We start from the raw sequence: 16,524 nt of genomic DNA, 5'->3' as shown, positions 1-16,524 counted from the left end.
TGCAAAACATACTCTCCCCCCATGCCTTCGGCCTGGTGGAGACAATAAACCTAATTTGGGGCTCACATGTTACAGCGGTTAGCAGTGTTGGCCACGTATAACGACCTGAAAATCTAGTCTCTCAAAAACAGCCGATCTACTACAAGCCCAAAACTTGTAAAGCTGCTATTTTTTTTATAGACCAAAGTATAAAATAGGGGCTTGATTGTTTTAAAGTATGTGTTGGAATAATAATCTAAATCTGCTAAGTAAGTAACTTAAGCAACTATAAGGTTTTCAAATAAAAAAGTGCAATATTTGCCTTTGAGATGTCAGTGATATAGAAGTGTAAAGAATTGCACACTTTAAAATACTTTATTAGTAAAGTAAAGTTAATGGTACAGGCACATGCCACATCCAAGCTTTGGCCTGACAGCGTGTCGCGTGTTTGAGTCCCGTTCATGATGACCTTTGCTGCATGTCTCTCCCTCTTTCTTGTCCATCTTCATTTTGATACCATTCAATAAAGGCAGAAAAGCCAAAAACAAATCATTAAAGATACCTTCAAGTTGTACTTATACTGGACAGTAATTTAGCTACTGCAGTGACGGGGCAACCAGAAGCCACAGGCTCTCCCCATTGATTGACACACCAATGTGGGGGGAGTGAGCGGTGAGCGTCTCACTCCCACCGTGCGGCGGTTAAGTGGATGATGGGGTGGAGTGAGCGGTGAGCGTCTCACTCCCACCGCGCGGCGGTTAAGTGGATGATGGGGTGGAGTGAGCGGTGAGCGTCTCACTCCCACCGCGCGGCGGTTAAGTGGATGATGGGGTGGAGTGAGCGGTGAGCGTCTCACTCCCACCGCGCGGCGGTTAAGTGGATGATGGGGTGGAGTGAGCGGTGAGCGTCTCACTCCCACCGCGCGGCGGTTAAGTGGATGATGGGGCGGAGTGAGCGGTGAGCGTCTCACTCCCACCGCGCGGCGGTTAAGTGGATGATGGGGTGGAGTGAGCGGTGAGCGTCTCACTCCCACCGCGCGGCGGTTAAGTGGATGATGGGGTGGAGTGAGCCGTGAGCGTCTCACTCCCACCGCGCGGCGGTTAAGTGGATGATGGTGTGGAGTGAGCGGTGAGCGTCTCACTCCCACCGCGGGGCGGTTAAGTGGATGATGGGGTGGAGTGAGCGGTGAGCGTCTCACTCCCACCGCGCGGCGGTTAAGTGGATGATGGGGTGGAGTGAGCGCTGAGCGTCTCACTCCCACCGCGCGGCGGTTAAGTGGATGATGGGGTGGAGTGAGCGCTGAGCGTCTCACTCCCACCGCGCGGCGGTTAAGTGGATGATGGGGTGGAGTGAGCGGTGAGCGTCTCACTCCCACCGCGCGGCGGTTAAGTGGATGATGGGGTGGAGTGAGCGGTGAGCGTCTCACTCCCACCGCGCGGCGGTTAAGTGGATGATGGGGTGGAGTGAGCGGTGAGCGTCTCACTCCCACCGCGCGGCGGTTAAGTGGATGATGGCGCTGCCTTCACCCGCCGAGGTTTAGGCTGTCCTCTGAATAATGGGATCTGTCCCTCTGAATAATGGGATCTGTCCCACGTTCAAGCAGGATGCATAATTTAACGGGAGTGATTTGCAGGGGCGACACCTTATGCTTAATTTATGGTCCCGCCGCGCGCCGGGAATTCAATGCGGTGCGCGTGTGGCGCGCCAGAACTATAGCAGATCTACAAACTATAGCAGATCTACAAACTATAGCAGATCTACAAACTATAGCAGATCTACAAACTATAGCAGATCTACAAACTATAGCAGATCTACATGCAATCTCACAAAGGGTCGCCGCCGCCGCCCGCTGTGAGCGTGTAGATTGGGCTAGAGCTTGTAGATGGGGCTAGTGTCGTACGCAGTGGTGTAAAGTAACTAAGTACATTTAATACTGTACTTTAGTACAGTCTTGAGGTATTTGTATACCTTACTTGTGTTTCCAATATTTTTGTACTTTTACTCGAGTAACTTTTGAATTCTGATATTTTACTTGTAACAAAGTAGTTATATATTGCAGTATTGATACTTTTACTTAAGTAAAAACTGCGTACGACAAAGCGTGAATGGTGTTTCATTGTGATGGGCTGTTCATTGTGACAGACCCTGTCTGTCTGTCTGTCTGTCTGTCTGTCTGTCTGTCTGTCTGTCTGTCTGTCTGTCTGTCTGTCTGTCTGTAGGTATGGTGGTCCCCTGAAAAGTAGGTCTATCACAGCTTATGCTGCTACTGTACTGTGCATTACGTCATAAAACAAAAGCGCAGATTTATTTAGTTCTAGGTGAATAGTGAATGGTCTCTTATTGTTAAGTTGTCAGACATTGTTGCTTTTGTGAGACACTTGTGGTTGTGTTGCTACTAGGTGAGGTACAGTATGTACAGAAATCCCTATTTCCATTTGGCCAAGGAAGACAGACTATCAACCCACGACACGAGTCAACATGCCCACAGGCACATTCTTTTTCTTTTTTAGACACAGCTGACTATCGCCATATCATTTTTCACAGTACTGTATCGATTATCCAGCCCCTCATATTGATACCGTCTCTGTTGGGTGGAAACCTCATATGTACAAAACTGTTACTTTTCAGGATAAAATGTTTTATAAAGCTACTTTCTATGCTTTTGTGTGACGCTGTAGTATGATCAGGTAGGCCAGTAGGGCATTCATTTACTGTATTATGATCAGGTAGGCCAGTAGGGCATTCATTTACTGTATTATGATCAGGTAGGCCAGTAGGGCATTCATTTACAAAAAAACAACCCAAAAAATACACAAAAAGTTAGGATATGGGTATAAGAGTTATATTTTTGGGGGCTTTTTTGCCTTTATTTGACAGGTCACACAGTAAGGTTCATCAGGATCGGGACTCGAACTCGCGACACGCTGTAAGGCTGGCTTACCAGCCAAGGTGCCTGGACCGCTGAGCCAGGGCCCAGGTCCCGGTATAAGAGTTTTCTGCCCGACAGCATTGTATATGTTTCCAGGGCTTAATCTTTTGGCGATATACGCCACAGACATTCCGGTTTATCTGTCCCTGTCGCGCCTCGCACATTAAATACGCTCCCAAAAGGACGACTTTCCAATGACACAATGATGAGTGTTGGCCTCTCTATGACTCTGCCAACCAATCTGTATGTTTGTCCAGACTCATTGAAGAACTCTTTGAAGTACTTTAATACAAAGTCCTTCAAAGTCTTAAGACTTTAATACATTTAATGTAGTAAAGTGTAATTGTTTTAGTAGCAAAATGTAAGTTATTGCATTTATTTTTATTTTTATACCCACTCGGTGGTGCGATATGAGCTTGTAGATCTGCTATTTTTGAATAGTCTATGGACACTGGTGTGATTGTCCTTCATTTCTGTTTAGAAAACAACCAGTGGTGGACAGTAACTATAAGTACATTTACTTCACTGTACTGCATGTTTTTACTTTTATAGAAATCTTTTACCCTTGACTCTGGATCAAAACGTACAAATAAAATATATTATGAATTAACCACGTAATATGCCCCTTTTCAAATGTAGTGAAAAGAGTGGACGCGTTGTGACTCGTGAGCCTGTTAGATCAGCTATTCTCACTATTTCTGAACATTCCTGAGCATTTTGTACTGATCATCATGTACTGTACTGTACTGTACTGTACTGTACTGTACTGCGTATTTGTCCACCACTAAAAATAATGATGCACATTCACCGGTTTTTTTGGGACCTTGTGTCCTGCACAGACCTCTCCAGTAGGAGTGCCAGATCACTAAGCTGTGTGACTAATTGGTGGATCTGTCTTCTCAATGTGAACGGTGGCACGTGTCCAGAGTGCTGGACAGGGAAAACAGTCCTACGCGGCTAGGACCAGCCAGGCCTCATTGACTCAGAAATGGGACGGGTCCAATAGACTAATTGAACTGTGAAGATTGTCCCGAATGGAACCAGATGGGCCAGTTTGATTCACTCTTTGAATTATTATGAATCGTGCCTGTTGTTGTTGCTTCGCGCCGTGTTTTGAGCTTGCCAGATCTGCTACTTTTGATGCTTCCGTGTGACCAAGTATGATCAAGTAAAGGGTGTTAATTTACATTTCCTTTTATTTTATTTTATGTTATTTTTGAACATACAGCGATAATATGTTTCTGCCTGACAAGGACTTGATCCGTTGTTGTGCAGTGCGTGTGTTTGTCACGTGCATCTGGTCGTCATGGAATGTGAGGCCGCGGTGCAGTGCGGGGACACCCAGGGGTCCTTGAGGGGGTTCCAGGGGACACCCAGGGGTCCTTGAGGGGGTTCTAGGGGACACCCAGGGGTCCTTGAGGGGGTTCCAGGGGACACCCAGGGGTCCTTGAGGGGGTTCCAGGGGACACCCAGGGGTCCTTGAGGGGGTTCCAGGTAGGCCCTGGCAAAATGAACGAGGAACAGTCCTATAAATATAAATCCTATAGTTTATATTTGACTAGTCATTGGTCAGACCAGTCATTATAAATATAAATCCTATAGTTTATATTTGACTAGTCATTGGTCAGACCAGTTTAGTGGTGGACAAATACGCAGTACAGTACAGGTCAGACCAGTCATTAGACCGACATCCACAACCATTCTCTAACCCTGACCTAAACGTAACCACAAAGCGTGGGAGCAGCACAGTTCGAGCGGTAGTCCGACCAGTGTTTCCTCATGTGGGTCTGTTGGCGGGTCTAATCTTAGTACGCATCCAGTTTACAACGCGTCCTAACCATGAACCGTTTAGCTGCAGGGGGGGACCCTCAGGACCCTCAATGATACCTCTTACATTACATACCAGTGTTGTAGACAGACATACAGTACTCTGTCCATTTGTACACCCTCAGATTCTTTTGCAGTGCAGATAAAACACAATGCAAGGGCGTGCAATTCTGCCAACTCAGTACTAAGTGATTCTGGTCCTCGGGGTGTAGCAACACATATGTATGTGTGAGAGAGATATGAGAAGGACGAGAGGCAAACAAAGAGAGACAGAGAGAGAGAGGCAAAGAGCAGAGAGTGTGGGAGAGAGAGAGAGACAGAGAGAGGGGGCGAGAGAGAGAAAGAAATTTCGGAAGAGCAGGAGATAGTGAGATGGGGGAGAAGATTACAAGAGAGAGAGAGAGAGAGAGAGAGAGAGAGACACTGTTATTCCCCATTCCATGTGCTTCCGTTGCAGCGTGGGCGGGCTGGCATGTGTTGTGGGCCACGAGGGAAAGTGAGAGAGACAGCCGTGTGTGTCTGAGACAGAGACAGAGAGAGAGAGAGAGAGAGAGAGAGAGACAGAGAGAGAGGAGAGAGATTTTCACAGTTTCAGCTTGGCATAGAGTGTGTGAAACGTACAGTAATGTTTCACGTATAGCGATGTGGGACAGGACCCACTGTTGTTCATAGCCCGTGGTACAGTACAGTACAGTACAGTCAGCTATTTCTTATTGTGTCTTTCTCAAGATGAGGAAAGAAAGGACTATTGTATTTGTATTTAAGTCAATTCAAATGTTTGTAGAGACCCTTTGGCACCTGGTCACATCTGGGGCCCTGTCATGTGCCCTTATGCCTACATTTATAATCCATTATTTCACTACTTTGAAAAGTATTTTAAATGGATTGTGACATTAAAAAAAAGGTTTTGGAATTGTTCTTATTTTTCTTAGGTTTTCTAATCTCAATTGCACCCAAAAAACATGAACTTTTAACATTCAGTAGATTTTCCCATATATATGTCCCATATATATTCCCATATATATGTCAATGGGATTTGCCAGCAGATGTCACTGTTTTCACTGTGTTGCCTGTTTTCATTGTAGCTCAAAAGGCCCAAAAAACCCCAAAGAAAACTTCAGACCACAGAAAATCCACTGAATGTTCAAAGTTCAGGTTTTTTGGGTGTAATTGAGGTCATAAAACCTCAAATAAAAAATAAAAATAAATGAAAATGAATGTCATAAAACCTTTAAAACAGTTCAACTAGCCGATCTACATCGACACACTGTGAGCTTGTAGATTGTCTATATTTGAACGTTTTGAATGTTTTTCAAAATAGTAAAAAGAAATGGCAAAAAAGGTTGCGAGCAAGATAGGGCCCTTGGTCTACGCTGACATTAGAATAAAAAGACAATTCACTGGACTGTAAATAACAATGCAGTGCATGCGTTTTGTTCAAAGCATATCGCACAGTGCACTTACAGTACATTTGGTTACACTGGCCTCAAAAGACTATTGATAGAGTGCACTGTAGTTAAAGCGGCACTATACAGTATGTAACTCTTTTTGTAATACAATGTAATTTTGTCGTATCTGTTATACAGTTGGGGTGGTTGAACGTTCTCTTCTTGCTTTTCTATTGAGATATTTAGATTGTGTCAAAGGACAGTAGGTGCATCTCTGCACAAAGTATACAAGTATGGCTGTGTAAGGTGTATATTACGCACGCACGCACGCACGCACGCACGCACGCACGCACGCACGCACACACACACACACACACACACACACACACACACACACACACACACACACACACACACACACACACACACACACCCTTCCCTTCCCTTCCCTTCCCTTCCCTTCCCTTCCCTTCCCTTCCCTTCCCTTCCCTTCCCTTCCCTTCCCTTCCCTTCCCTTCCCTTCCCTTTCAAATGTTTCACTTCATTGTGCTGTAAATGCTTGGTAGTGTGTGTAGCCAAATGCTAGTTGTGTGTACTCATTGAATGGCTGTGTGTACCAAATGAAAACACGAGTTCCATTTTGGGAACAGTTAAGAGATTTGATAGCAAAGAGTCATCATGGAAAAGGAGAGTCAGGGTTTAGCATTTTGTGTGTATTGTTTTAAGATTTTGTGTGTGTAGTTTTGAGAATGCCGTTAGGTTGTGAAAAACGTGTGTTAACAATCGTGAAAAACTGTAATCCTGCGAAATGCGTAAGTGTAGTGTAGTGTAGTGTAAGTGTAAATTAGTGTAAGTGTACCGTGTACGCCATGGTGTCTCTCTCTCTCTCTCTCTCTCTCTCTCTCTCTCTCTCTCTCTCTCTCTCTCTCGTTTGTGTGTTCCCTCTTGTTCTGTGCAGTGCACTGAGCACAGCTCCTTGGAAATAAACACAATCTGTGTGTGTGTGTGTGTGTGTGTGTGTGTGTGTGTGTGTGTGTGTGTGTGTGTGTGTGTGTGTGTGTGCTCACACTGAGCCTCTGTTGCATGCACGCTCCCTAACTCACTATCACATTGTAATGTTTTACGATGTCAATGGAAATATTGCGGGTCTGGATGGTAATGTTGCTCCTATATGTGGGTCTGGATGGTAATGTTGCTCCTATATGTGGGTCTGGATGGTAATGTTGCTCCTATATGTGGGTCTGGATGGTAATGTTGCGGTCCTATATGTGGGCAGGTGTGGCGGTCAGAACTTAAATACGGGCGGTCGGACATTAAATCATGGTGGGCAGAAGAAATCCAACGGGAGTGGCATTACTGTAAGAAAACAGTCCCACACAGGGCGCCAACCTCACGGCCCAGGTCAGGCCAGGTGGGGAATGGCTGCTCTATAACGGTCTGTGTCTCTCTGTCCCATGCTGCTCTATAACTGTCTCTGTCTCTCTGTCCCATGCTGCTCTATAACTGTCTGTGTCTCTCTGTCCCATGCTGCTCTATAACGGTCTGTGTCTCTCTGTCCCATGCTGCTCTATAACGGTCTGTGTCTCTCTGTCCCATGCTGCTCTATAACTGTCTCTGTCTCTCTGTCCCATGCTGCTCTATAACTGTCTGTGTCTCTCTGTCCCATGCTGCTCTATAACGGTCTGTGTCTCTCTGTCCCATGCTGCTCTATAACGGTCTGTGTCTCTCTGTCCCATGCTGCTCTATAACTGTCTTTGTCTCTCTGTCCCATGCTGCTCTATAACTGTCTCTGTCTCTCTGTCCCATGCTGCTCTATAACTGTCTCTGTCTCTCTGTCCCATGCTGCTCTATAACGGTCTGTGTCTCTCTGTCCCATGCTGCTCTATAACCGTCTCTGTCTCTCTGTCCCATGCTGCTCTATAACTGTCTCTGTCTCTCTGTCCCATGCTGCTCTATAACTGTCTCTGTCTCTCTGTCCCATGCTGCTCTATAACTGTCTCTGTCTCTCTGTCCCATGCTGCTCTATAACGGTCTGTGTCTCTCTGTCCCATGCTGCTCTATAACCGTCTCTGTCTCTCTGTCCCATGCTGCTCTATAACTGTCTCTGTCTCTCTGTCCCATGCTGCTCTATAACTGTCTCTGTCTCTCTGTCCCATGCTGCTCTATAACTGTCTCTGTCTCTCTGTCCCATGCTGCTCTATAACTGTCTCTGTCTCTCTGTCCCATGCTGCTCTATAACTGTCTGTGTCTCTCTGTCCCATGCTGCTCTATAACTGTCTCTGTCTCTCTGTCCCATGCTGCTCTATAACTGTCTTTGTCTCTCTGTCCCATGCTGCTCTATAACTGTCTGTGTCTCTCTGTCCCATGCTGCTCTATAACTGTCTGTGTCTCTCTGTCCCATGCTGCTCTATAACTGTCTGTGTCTCTCTGTCCCATGCTGCTCTATAACTGTCTCTGTCTCTCTGTCCCATGCTGCTCTATAACTGTCTCTGTCTCTCTGTCCCATGCTGCTCTATAACTGTCTCTGTCTCTCTGTCCCATGCTGCTCTATAACGGTCTGTGTCTCTCTGTCCCATGCTGCTCTATAACTGTCTGTGTCTCTCTGTCCCATGCTGCTCTATAACTGTCTGTGTCTCTCTGTCCCATGCTGCTCTATAACTGTCTATGTGTCTCTCTGTCCCATGCTGCTCTATAACGTTCTCTGTCTCTCTGTCCCATGCTGCTCTATAACTGTCTCTGTCTCTCTGTCCCATGCTGCTCTATAACTGTCTGTGTCTCTCTGTCCCATGCTGCTCTATAACGGTCTGTGTCTCTCTGTCCCATGCTGCTCTATAACTGTCTCTGTCTCTCTGTCCCATGCTGCTCTATAACTGTCTGTGTCTCTCTGTCCCATGCTGCTCTATAACTGTCTCTGTCTCTCTGTCCCATGCTGCTCTATAACTGTCTCTGTCTCTCTGTCCCATGCTGCTCTATAACTGTCTCTGTCTCTCTGTCCCATGCTGCTCTATAACTGTCTCTGTCTCTCTGTCCCATGCTGCTCTATAACTGTCTCTGTCTCTCTGTCCCATGCTGCTCTATAACTGTCTCTGTCTCTCTGTCCCATGCTGCTCTATAACGGTCTCTGTCTCTCTGTCCCATGCTGCTCTATAACTGTCTCTGTCTCTCTGTCCCATGCTGCTCTATAACTGTCTCTGTCTCTCTGTCCCATGCTGCTCTATAACTGTCTCTGTCTCTCTGTCCCATGCTGCTCTATAACTGTCTCTGTCTCTCTGTCCCATGCTGCTCTATAACTGTCTGTGTCTCTCTGTCCCATGCTGCTCTATAACTGTCTGTGTCTCTCTGTCCCATGCTGCTCTATAACTGTCTATGTGTCTCTCTGTCCCATGCTGCTCTATAACGGTCTGTGTCTCTCTGTCCCATGCTGCTCTATAACTGTCTGTGTCTCTCTGTCCCATGCTGCTCTATAACTGTCTGTGTCTCTCTGTCCCATGCTGCTCTATAACTGTCTGTGTCTCTCTGTCCCATGCTGCTCTATAACTGTCTCTGTCTCTCTGTCCCATGCTGCTCTATAACTGTCTGTGTCTCTCTGTCCCATGCTGCTCTATAACGGTATGTGTCTCTCTGTCCCATGCTGCTCTATAACTGTCTGTGTCTCTCTGTCCCATGCTGCTCTATAACTGTCTGTGTCTCTGTCCCATGCTGCTCTATAACGGTCTGTGTCTCTCTGTCCCATGCTGCTCTATAACTGTCTTTGTCTCTCTGTCCCATGCTGCTCTATAACTGTCTTTGTCTCTCTGTCCCATGCTGCTCTATAACTGTCTTTGTCTCTCTGTCCCATGCTGCTCTATAACTGTCTTTGTCTCTCTGTCCCATGCTGCTCTATAACGGTCTTTGTCTCTCTGTCCCATGCTGCTCTATAACTGTCTCTGTCTCTCTGTCCCATGCTGCTCTATAACGGTCTCTGTCTCTCTGTCCCATGCTGCTCTATAACTGTCTTTGTCTCTCTGTCCCATGCTGCTCTATAACGGTCTGTGTCTCTCTGTCCCATGCTGCTCTATAACTGTCTCTGTCTCTCTGTCCCATGCTGCTCTATAACGGTCTCTGTCTCTCTGTCCCATGCTGCTCTATAACGGTCTCTGTCTCTCTGTCCCATGCTGCTCTATAACCGTCTCTGCCTCTCTGTCCCATGCTGCTCTATAACGGTCTCTGTCTCTCTGTCCCATGCTGCTCTATAACGGTCTCTGTCTCTCTGTCCCATGCTGCTCTATAACGGTCTCTGTCTCTCTGTCCCATGCAGGCTCCTTTAAAGGCTGCTCTATAACTGTCTTTGTCTCTCTGTCCCCTGCAGGCTCCTTTAAAGGCATGTGTAAGCAGATCGACCACTTCCCAGAGGACGCCGACTATGTGGCCGATGCGGCGGAGTACTTCCTACGTGAGTCCCTTAATTCATCCCTTCCTCCTCCTCCTCCTCCTGTCTATCCATCCATATACTGTCACTTAATGTATCCATCCATATACTGTCACTTTTATCCATCCATATACTGTCACTTAATGTATCCATCCATATACTGTCACTTTTATCCATCCATATACTGTCACTTTTATCCATCCATATACTGTCACTTTTATCCATCCATATACTGTCACTTTTATCCATCCATATACTGTCACTTTTATCCATCCATATACTGTCACTTTTATCCATCCATATACTGTCACTTTTATCCATCCATATACTGTCACTTTTATCCATCCATATACTGTCACTTTTATCCATCCATATACTGTCACTTTTATCCATCCATATACTGTCACTTTTATCCATCCATATACTGTCACTTTTATCCATCCATATACTGTCACTTTTATCCATCCATATACTGTCACTTTTATCCATCCATATACTGTCACTTTTATCCATCCATATACTGTCACTTTTATCCATCCATCCATATACTGTCACTTTTATCCATCCATATACTGTCACTTTTATCCATCCATCCATATACTGTCACTTTTATCCATCCATATACTGTCACTTTTATCCATCCATCCATATACTGTCACTTTTATCCATCCATATACTGTCACTTTTATCCATCCATACTTCCTTCAAACTACTTGCATCTCTCCATACTTATGTCCAAAAACCGGTACATTTTCAGGAAATGGAACGAAAATGTACAGAAATAATGAAAATAGCGGATCTATATATAAGTGAGTTTGTAGATCAGCTATTTTCACAACATTTATCATTATACAACAGCTGGTGGGGGGGGGTGGCCACATCAAAACATAATTTCTGAACACTTTCTGTACTTTTTTTTTGGAAGAAATCTTTCTCCTAGTCCTATAGTTTAATCATAGTACCTGATGATCATGTTTTAGGGGGGGGGGGGGATTCCATCTTTGAGATTAAAAACTTTTCACTTTTACTTGTAAAACTGTGGTATTGCTACTTCCACGCAAGTAAAAACCACCACTGCAAGTGTGTGTGTGTGTGTGTGTGTGTGTGTGTGTGTGTGTGTGTGTGTGTGTGTGTGTGTGTGTGTGTCTGTGTCTGTGTCTGTGTCTGTGTGCGTGCGTGTGTGGGGGGGGAGGGTGACGAGGGGACAAGGAGGACAAGGCGAAGGAGGTGGTAGGGTTGCGGCTAGCGGCGCAGTGCTGCCGCTCTCCCCAATGGCTCGCCAATTAGGACACCGTCTTCTATAAATACTGTGGGCTCCGCTATGTGGGTCGCACCTCTCTGTCTGTCTGTCTGTCTGTCTGTCTGTCTGTCTGTCTGTCTGTCTGTCTGTCTGTCTGTCTGTCTGTCTGTCTGTCTGTCTGTCTGTCTGTCTGTCTGTCTGTCTGTCTGTCTGTCTGTCTGTCTGTCTGTCTGTCTGTCTGTCTGTCTGTCTGTCTGTCTGTCTGTCTGTCTGTCTGTCTGTCTGTGTGTGTGTTGTGTTGTTTAACCTATATGAATTAATATGGAAATGTATATTACTAGAACCCATACAGCATTTGGAGACCGCTGTATCTCTCATGTCATCAGTACAGTATATGCACACATACAGTATATGCCCCCTTTTGTGCCACCAGCTTTGTTTGCGCCTGGTCATGTCACGACGAGATTAGACAATACACTCCATATTTGGGTATAGCTGCAACTCCTTATACAGTATAGTATGGTTATGTCTGACTGTCAGAGGTCCTCCCAGTTCTCTCCATATTTTAACTTGTGTTTTGGGGTTTTGGCGGCTTGGTGTCTCAGAGGAGGGCTGTGGATTGGACCTACCGATGATGTCATTGTGGGGGACTTCAAATGAATGGAAACGACAGCCTTTCTTTTCCCTGGACTGTTGGTCACACCACTAGTCGGTGTTTCTCAAAGTGTTTGACTCAAGGGACCCCTGGAAATAACACTTTCCTCCATGGCACCCCTGAATGACGGTTACAACCTTACATTCAAAGTTTCGCTAATGTTACTGCTGCCGAATTAATGACATTTTCACTAGTAACAGACTGTATTAAATATGAGTGACTTGACTGTCGTAAATGATACAGAGACACCTCCCCGACAATATCGCCCAGACAGTTTGTTCATTGTTGGACCACAAGTCTTATACGAGACGATTTTAACCCATTCTGACCGGGCACCCATTTTGGTGTTGGCATCATGTTATGCTTTAGCTATTGAAAAATAGCAGATCTACAAGCTCATATCGCGCCACCGAGTGGCGCGATACGAGCTTGTAGGTCTGCTATTTTTTGAAAAATCGAAGAACGACTGACATTTTTAGAATCTGATCTCAGGTCAGAATGGGTTCATCAGACCAGTGTGTGTCCGGCGGAAACCTCGTATGAATCTGATCTCAGGTCAGAATGGGTTAAGATGAGCCAATGTTATTTTCCATAGCTCATCCCTCCGCAAACCAGGGGATGAGCTAGTGACGTCAGGACTAGATTTTATTTTATTTTATTTTATTTTATTAGACGTCAAGCAAGAAAAACTAGTTACATCCCGTTCATCTGAGGATAGAAAAACACAATACAGTCTGCCGACGTATTTTCATTTTGGACTTCGGCACTTTATCTGTTTCCATTTAGGAAACAGATGTTCTACCTTAGTAGAACAGACCTGAGTTGTTTTTTGATTGATTGATTGAAGTAGTTATTAACAGTTTGCAGAATTACAGAAAATGCACACGCACGCATGCACGCACGCACGCACGCACGCACGCACGCACGCACGCACGCACGCACGCACGCACGCACGCACGCACGCACGCACACACACACACACACACACACACACACACACACACACACACACACACACACACACACACACACACACACACACACACACACACACACCACACACACACACACAGTGAACAACGATACAACCTGAAGAGGCGGAGTATTGAATATCTCCTTCACACCTTACACACTTTACACTCTTACACTTAACCACACTCAACCACTTTAAAAACATAACCACATTTAACAACAATAAAGCTCACAATGCGTTGTGTTGTAGATCTGCTTATTATCACAAATTGTTCACCTACTACATGCTGCAGAATAGGGACACAGGGTTCATGTGGCTAATCTCTCTCTCTCTCTCTCTCTCTCTCTCTCTCTCTCTCTGTCTCTCTCTCTCCAGTAACTACACAGTAAAATAATTTAAATCTGAGAGGGTAAACAAGTAAATTGGTTACATCTTTACCGCCTCATAATTACAAATGAATGAATTCCTCCCCCCTCTCTGGGTGAATTCACACATGAGGTTACGTAAGGCAAGCAGTCAGTCTGTAGCAGCAACAGCACTGCTGTGTGTAGAGTCACCCATCACTGAGAGAGAGAGAGAGAGAGAGAGAGAGAGAGAGAGAGAGAGAGAGGGAGAGAGGGAGAGAGTGTTGTGGAGAAGGTGAGTGTGGTAGATTAAAAGAGCAAGGGAACAAGGGAACAAGGGTACAAGGCAGGCAACTAGAAGCACTGCAGCATGGTTGTGTATGCCTCCGCCAACCAGTTGTCTGTCAACACTAGAGCGGCAATTCACCGGTAATATATCTCCAAACTGATATCTAGTACAATTTAACCAAAATCATATACTGTTGCTGAATGCTGAATGTATACTATACGTTCTTTTGGACCTTTTTGTGCAGAAGCCTTACTGATCAGCCAGAGGTTGGTCTCTGTGTCAAACGCCCTGATGTTGTTGTATGTGTCCTCCCTTTGACCTTTCACCCCCAAAACCAACATCTTTGTCCCAATAATGGTGGCAGAGTGCCATAACGAAACGGGTGGTGCTGGACTTCCAGCAGTGTTAATAAAAGACCAGACCATTGTGGTGGTGTCCATTTTGTATACTAGTCCTTACCCGTTATATATATAGATATATATAGATATTTGCCCCCCCCCCCCCCTTGTGGCCGTGAAGGGTACTGCACCCGGGTGCGTTTGTAATTGACTAATAAATAAATTAATAATCATTAATGTGTCAAATCGAAAAAGGGCTTCGTTACGCCCTCCATATGCATAATGGTCAATGCCTGTGTGGGAGTGATTGGTGCAGGCAGTAAGGAGTTACGGCACTGTTTCTGACAGACACACACACACACACACACACGGACAGACATTCGGTTAATTATAGTATGATGATGTCGTCGCCGTCACCTCCTCCATAAATATATACATGACCTTCCCTACGGCACAGGCTGAGTGGCTGTACTGTACCTCGGCTCCGGAACGGCCCCAGAAACCTTGGGTTTCAACCAACTGTGGGTGTCGACATCAAATGCATGAAGAACGTTTTGCTGTGCTCAAAGTTGCTCTCCTCTGACAGACTAATCCCACCCCAGATATAGACTATAGAACTGCACTCTGTCGAGTGGCCTACTTGCACGTTGCAAACACAAGTAGGCCATGAATGCGCAAGCAGAGTGCGCAAGTACTGTCGACCGCTACGAACTTTCAAATCTCAGCCTCTCTGTAAAACATGCCGCTTTCCAGCCAAAAAACAACAACACTTGTTCTAATGCTGAGATACGGAAATGGAAACGGTCGTTGTGTGTGTGTGTGTGTGTGTGTGTGTGTGTGTGTGTGTGTGTGTTTACAAATGAGCGGATACAGTCAGCAGGCTCAACACCAGAGCAGAGGGATGTGTAAATGTGTCCAAAATGAAAATCGATTTGTATAATTCAATATTAACGATTAATCGTTTTTTTTTGGGGGGGGGGGGGCTTTTTTTTTTTTAATTTCCTTTTTATTTTATTTTTTTATGAACCCTACAAATAAAAAAAATCTTCCCCCCAAGGGGTACCTAAGTCAAAAAAGTTTGGGAACCCCTGATGTAGTTGATTAACAATAATTGTAACTCTTGAGAGTTAATAAGGGTCCATTTGGTTACTAACTCCATCTTTTAAATGAGGACCACTAGTGGTCCCTGGACCAATGTTGATCCAATTGATCACCATAGCAACCCCAGCCTAGGCCTGATTAGGTAAATTCCCAACACCTGCTAAATCCTCCAAACCTGTATCTTGATTGGAATCAATTTCCACTCAGTCATGCAGCTACACAGACACATCCCAGGCACACTTTGGTAGGCCTATAACCCTGTCCTGTTTGGATGACAATATTGCCTTTCCAACAGATTTTCATTTAAAAAAATATATATATATATATATATATATCGATTATTAATTTTCATAATCGATTTCGGGTCCTATCAACGATAATCGATTAATCGATTAATCGGACCCATCCCTAGTGAATAGACAACAGCAGAACACTAGAGCTTGGAAAGGGTGCATTTGGTTTATTCCTGTATGCGTGATTGTTTTGAGGCAGGCAGAGATGAATGAACACTAAAGATTTGACTGTGTGTAGTTTGCTGGAGTTTTGTGTATCTCTTGCGTAGTCTGTCCATTTGCCAGCAGGGTTCAGTATAGGACCCGGGGTACATTTGGTTACGTTTGTATATCCTCTCATCTTCAAATCCGTGGTGTTGTAAGAGAGGTCCAGTTGGTGCAGGAATGGTACCAGACTGTGGGACTGTTTGTTTGCTTTGGGACTTTGATTCAGGGGTGATGAAGTGTGAAGTGAAGGCTATCAGTGCCTGAGTGCTTTGTTTGCATGCGTGCACACGCACTTGAACGTGTGTGTGTGTGTGTGTGTGTGTGTGTGTGTGTGTGTGTGTGTGTGTGTGTGTGTGTGTGTGTGTGTGTGTGTGTGTGTGTGTGTGTGTTATCTGTAGCTGAGCCCTTGTATGGGATTATAGATATGGCCATGTCTTTAGCTTGGGGCCTATACAGTAAGTCACTTGAACAACACACACAGTCACACACACACACACACACACACACACACACACACATACACACACACACACACACACACACACACACACAC

General features: G+C 45.3%; 1 protein-coding gene across 1 annotated transcript in view; it reads left to right on the top strand.

The window, feature by feature from the left end:
* cacng2b (calcium channel, voltage-dependent, gamma subunit 2b) overlaps window positions 1-16,524 on the top strand; it is a gene marked incomplete at its 3' end in the record, with an annotated part of 96,161 nt that overhangs the window by 61,175 nt on the left and 18,462 nt on the right. Inside the window, 1 exon segment of the mRNA XM_083765436.1 lies at window positions 10,472-10,555. Coding sequence (XP_083621562.1) covers window positions 10,472-10,555 — 84 coding nt within the window.

This window comes from Protomyctophum parallelum, assembly GCF_964188405.1.
Source record: "Protomyctophum parallelum genome assembly, chromosome: 5".
NCBI classification, from domain to species: domain Eukaryota; kingdom Metazoa; phylum Chordata; class Actinopteri; order Myctophiformes; family Myctophidae; genus Protomyctophum; species Protomyctophum parallelum.
The sequence above is the reverse complement of the archived record's forward strand: the minus strand, read 5'-3'. Positions and strand labels throughout refer to the sequence as shown.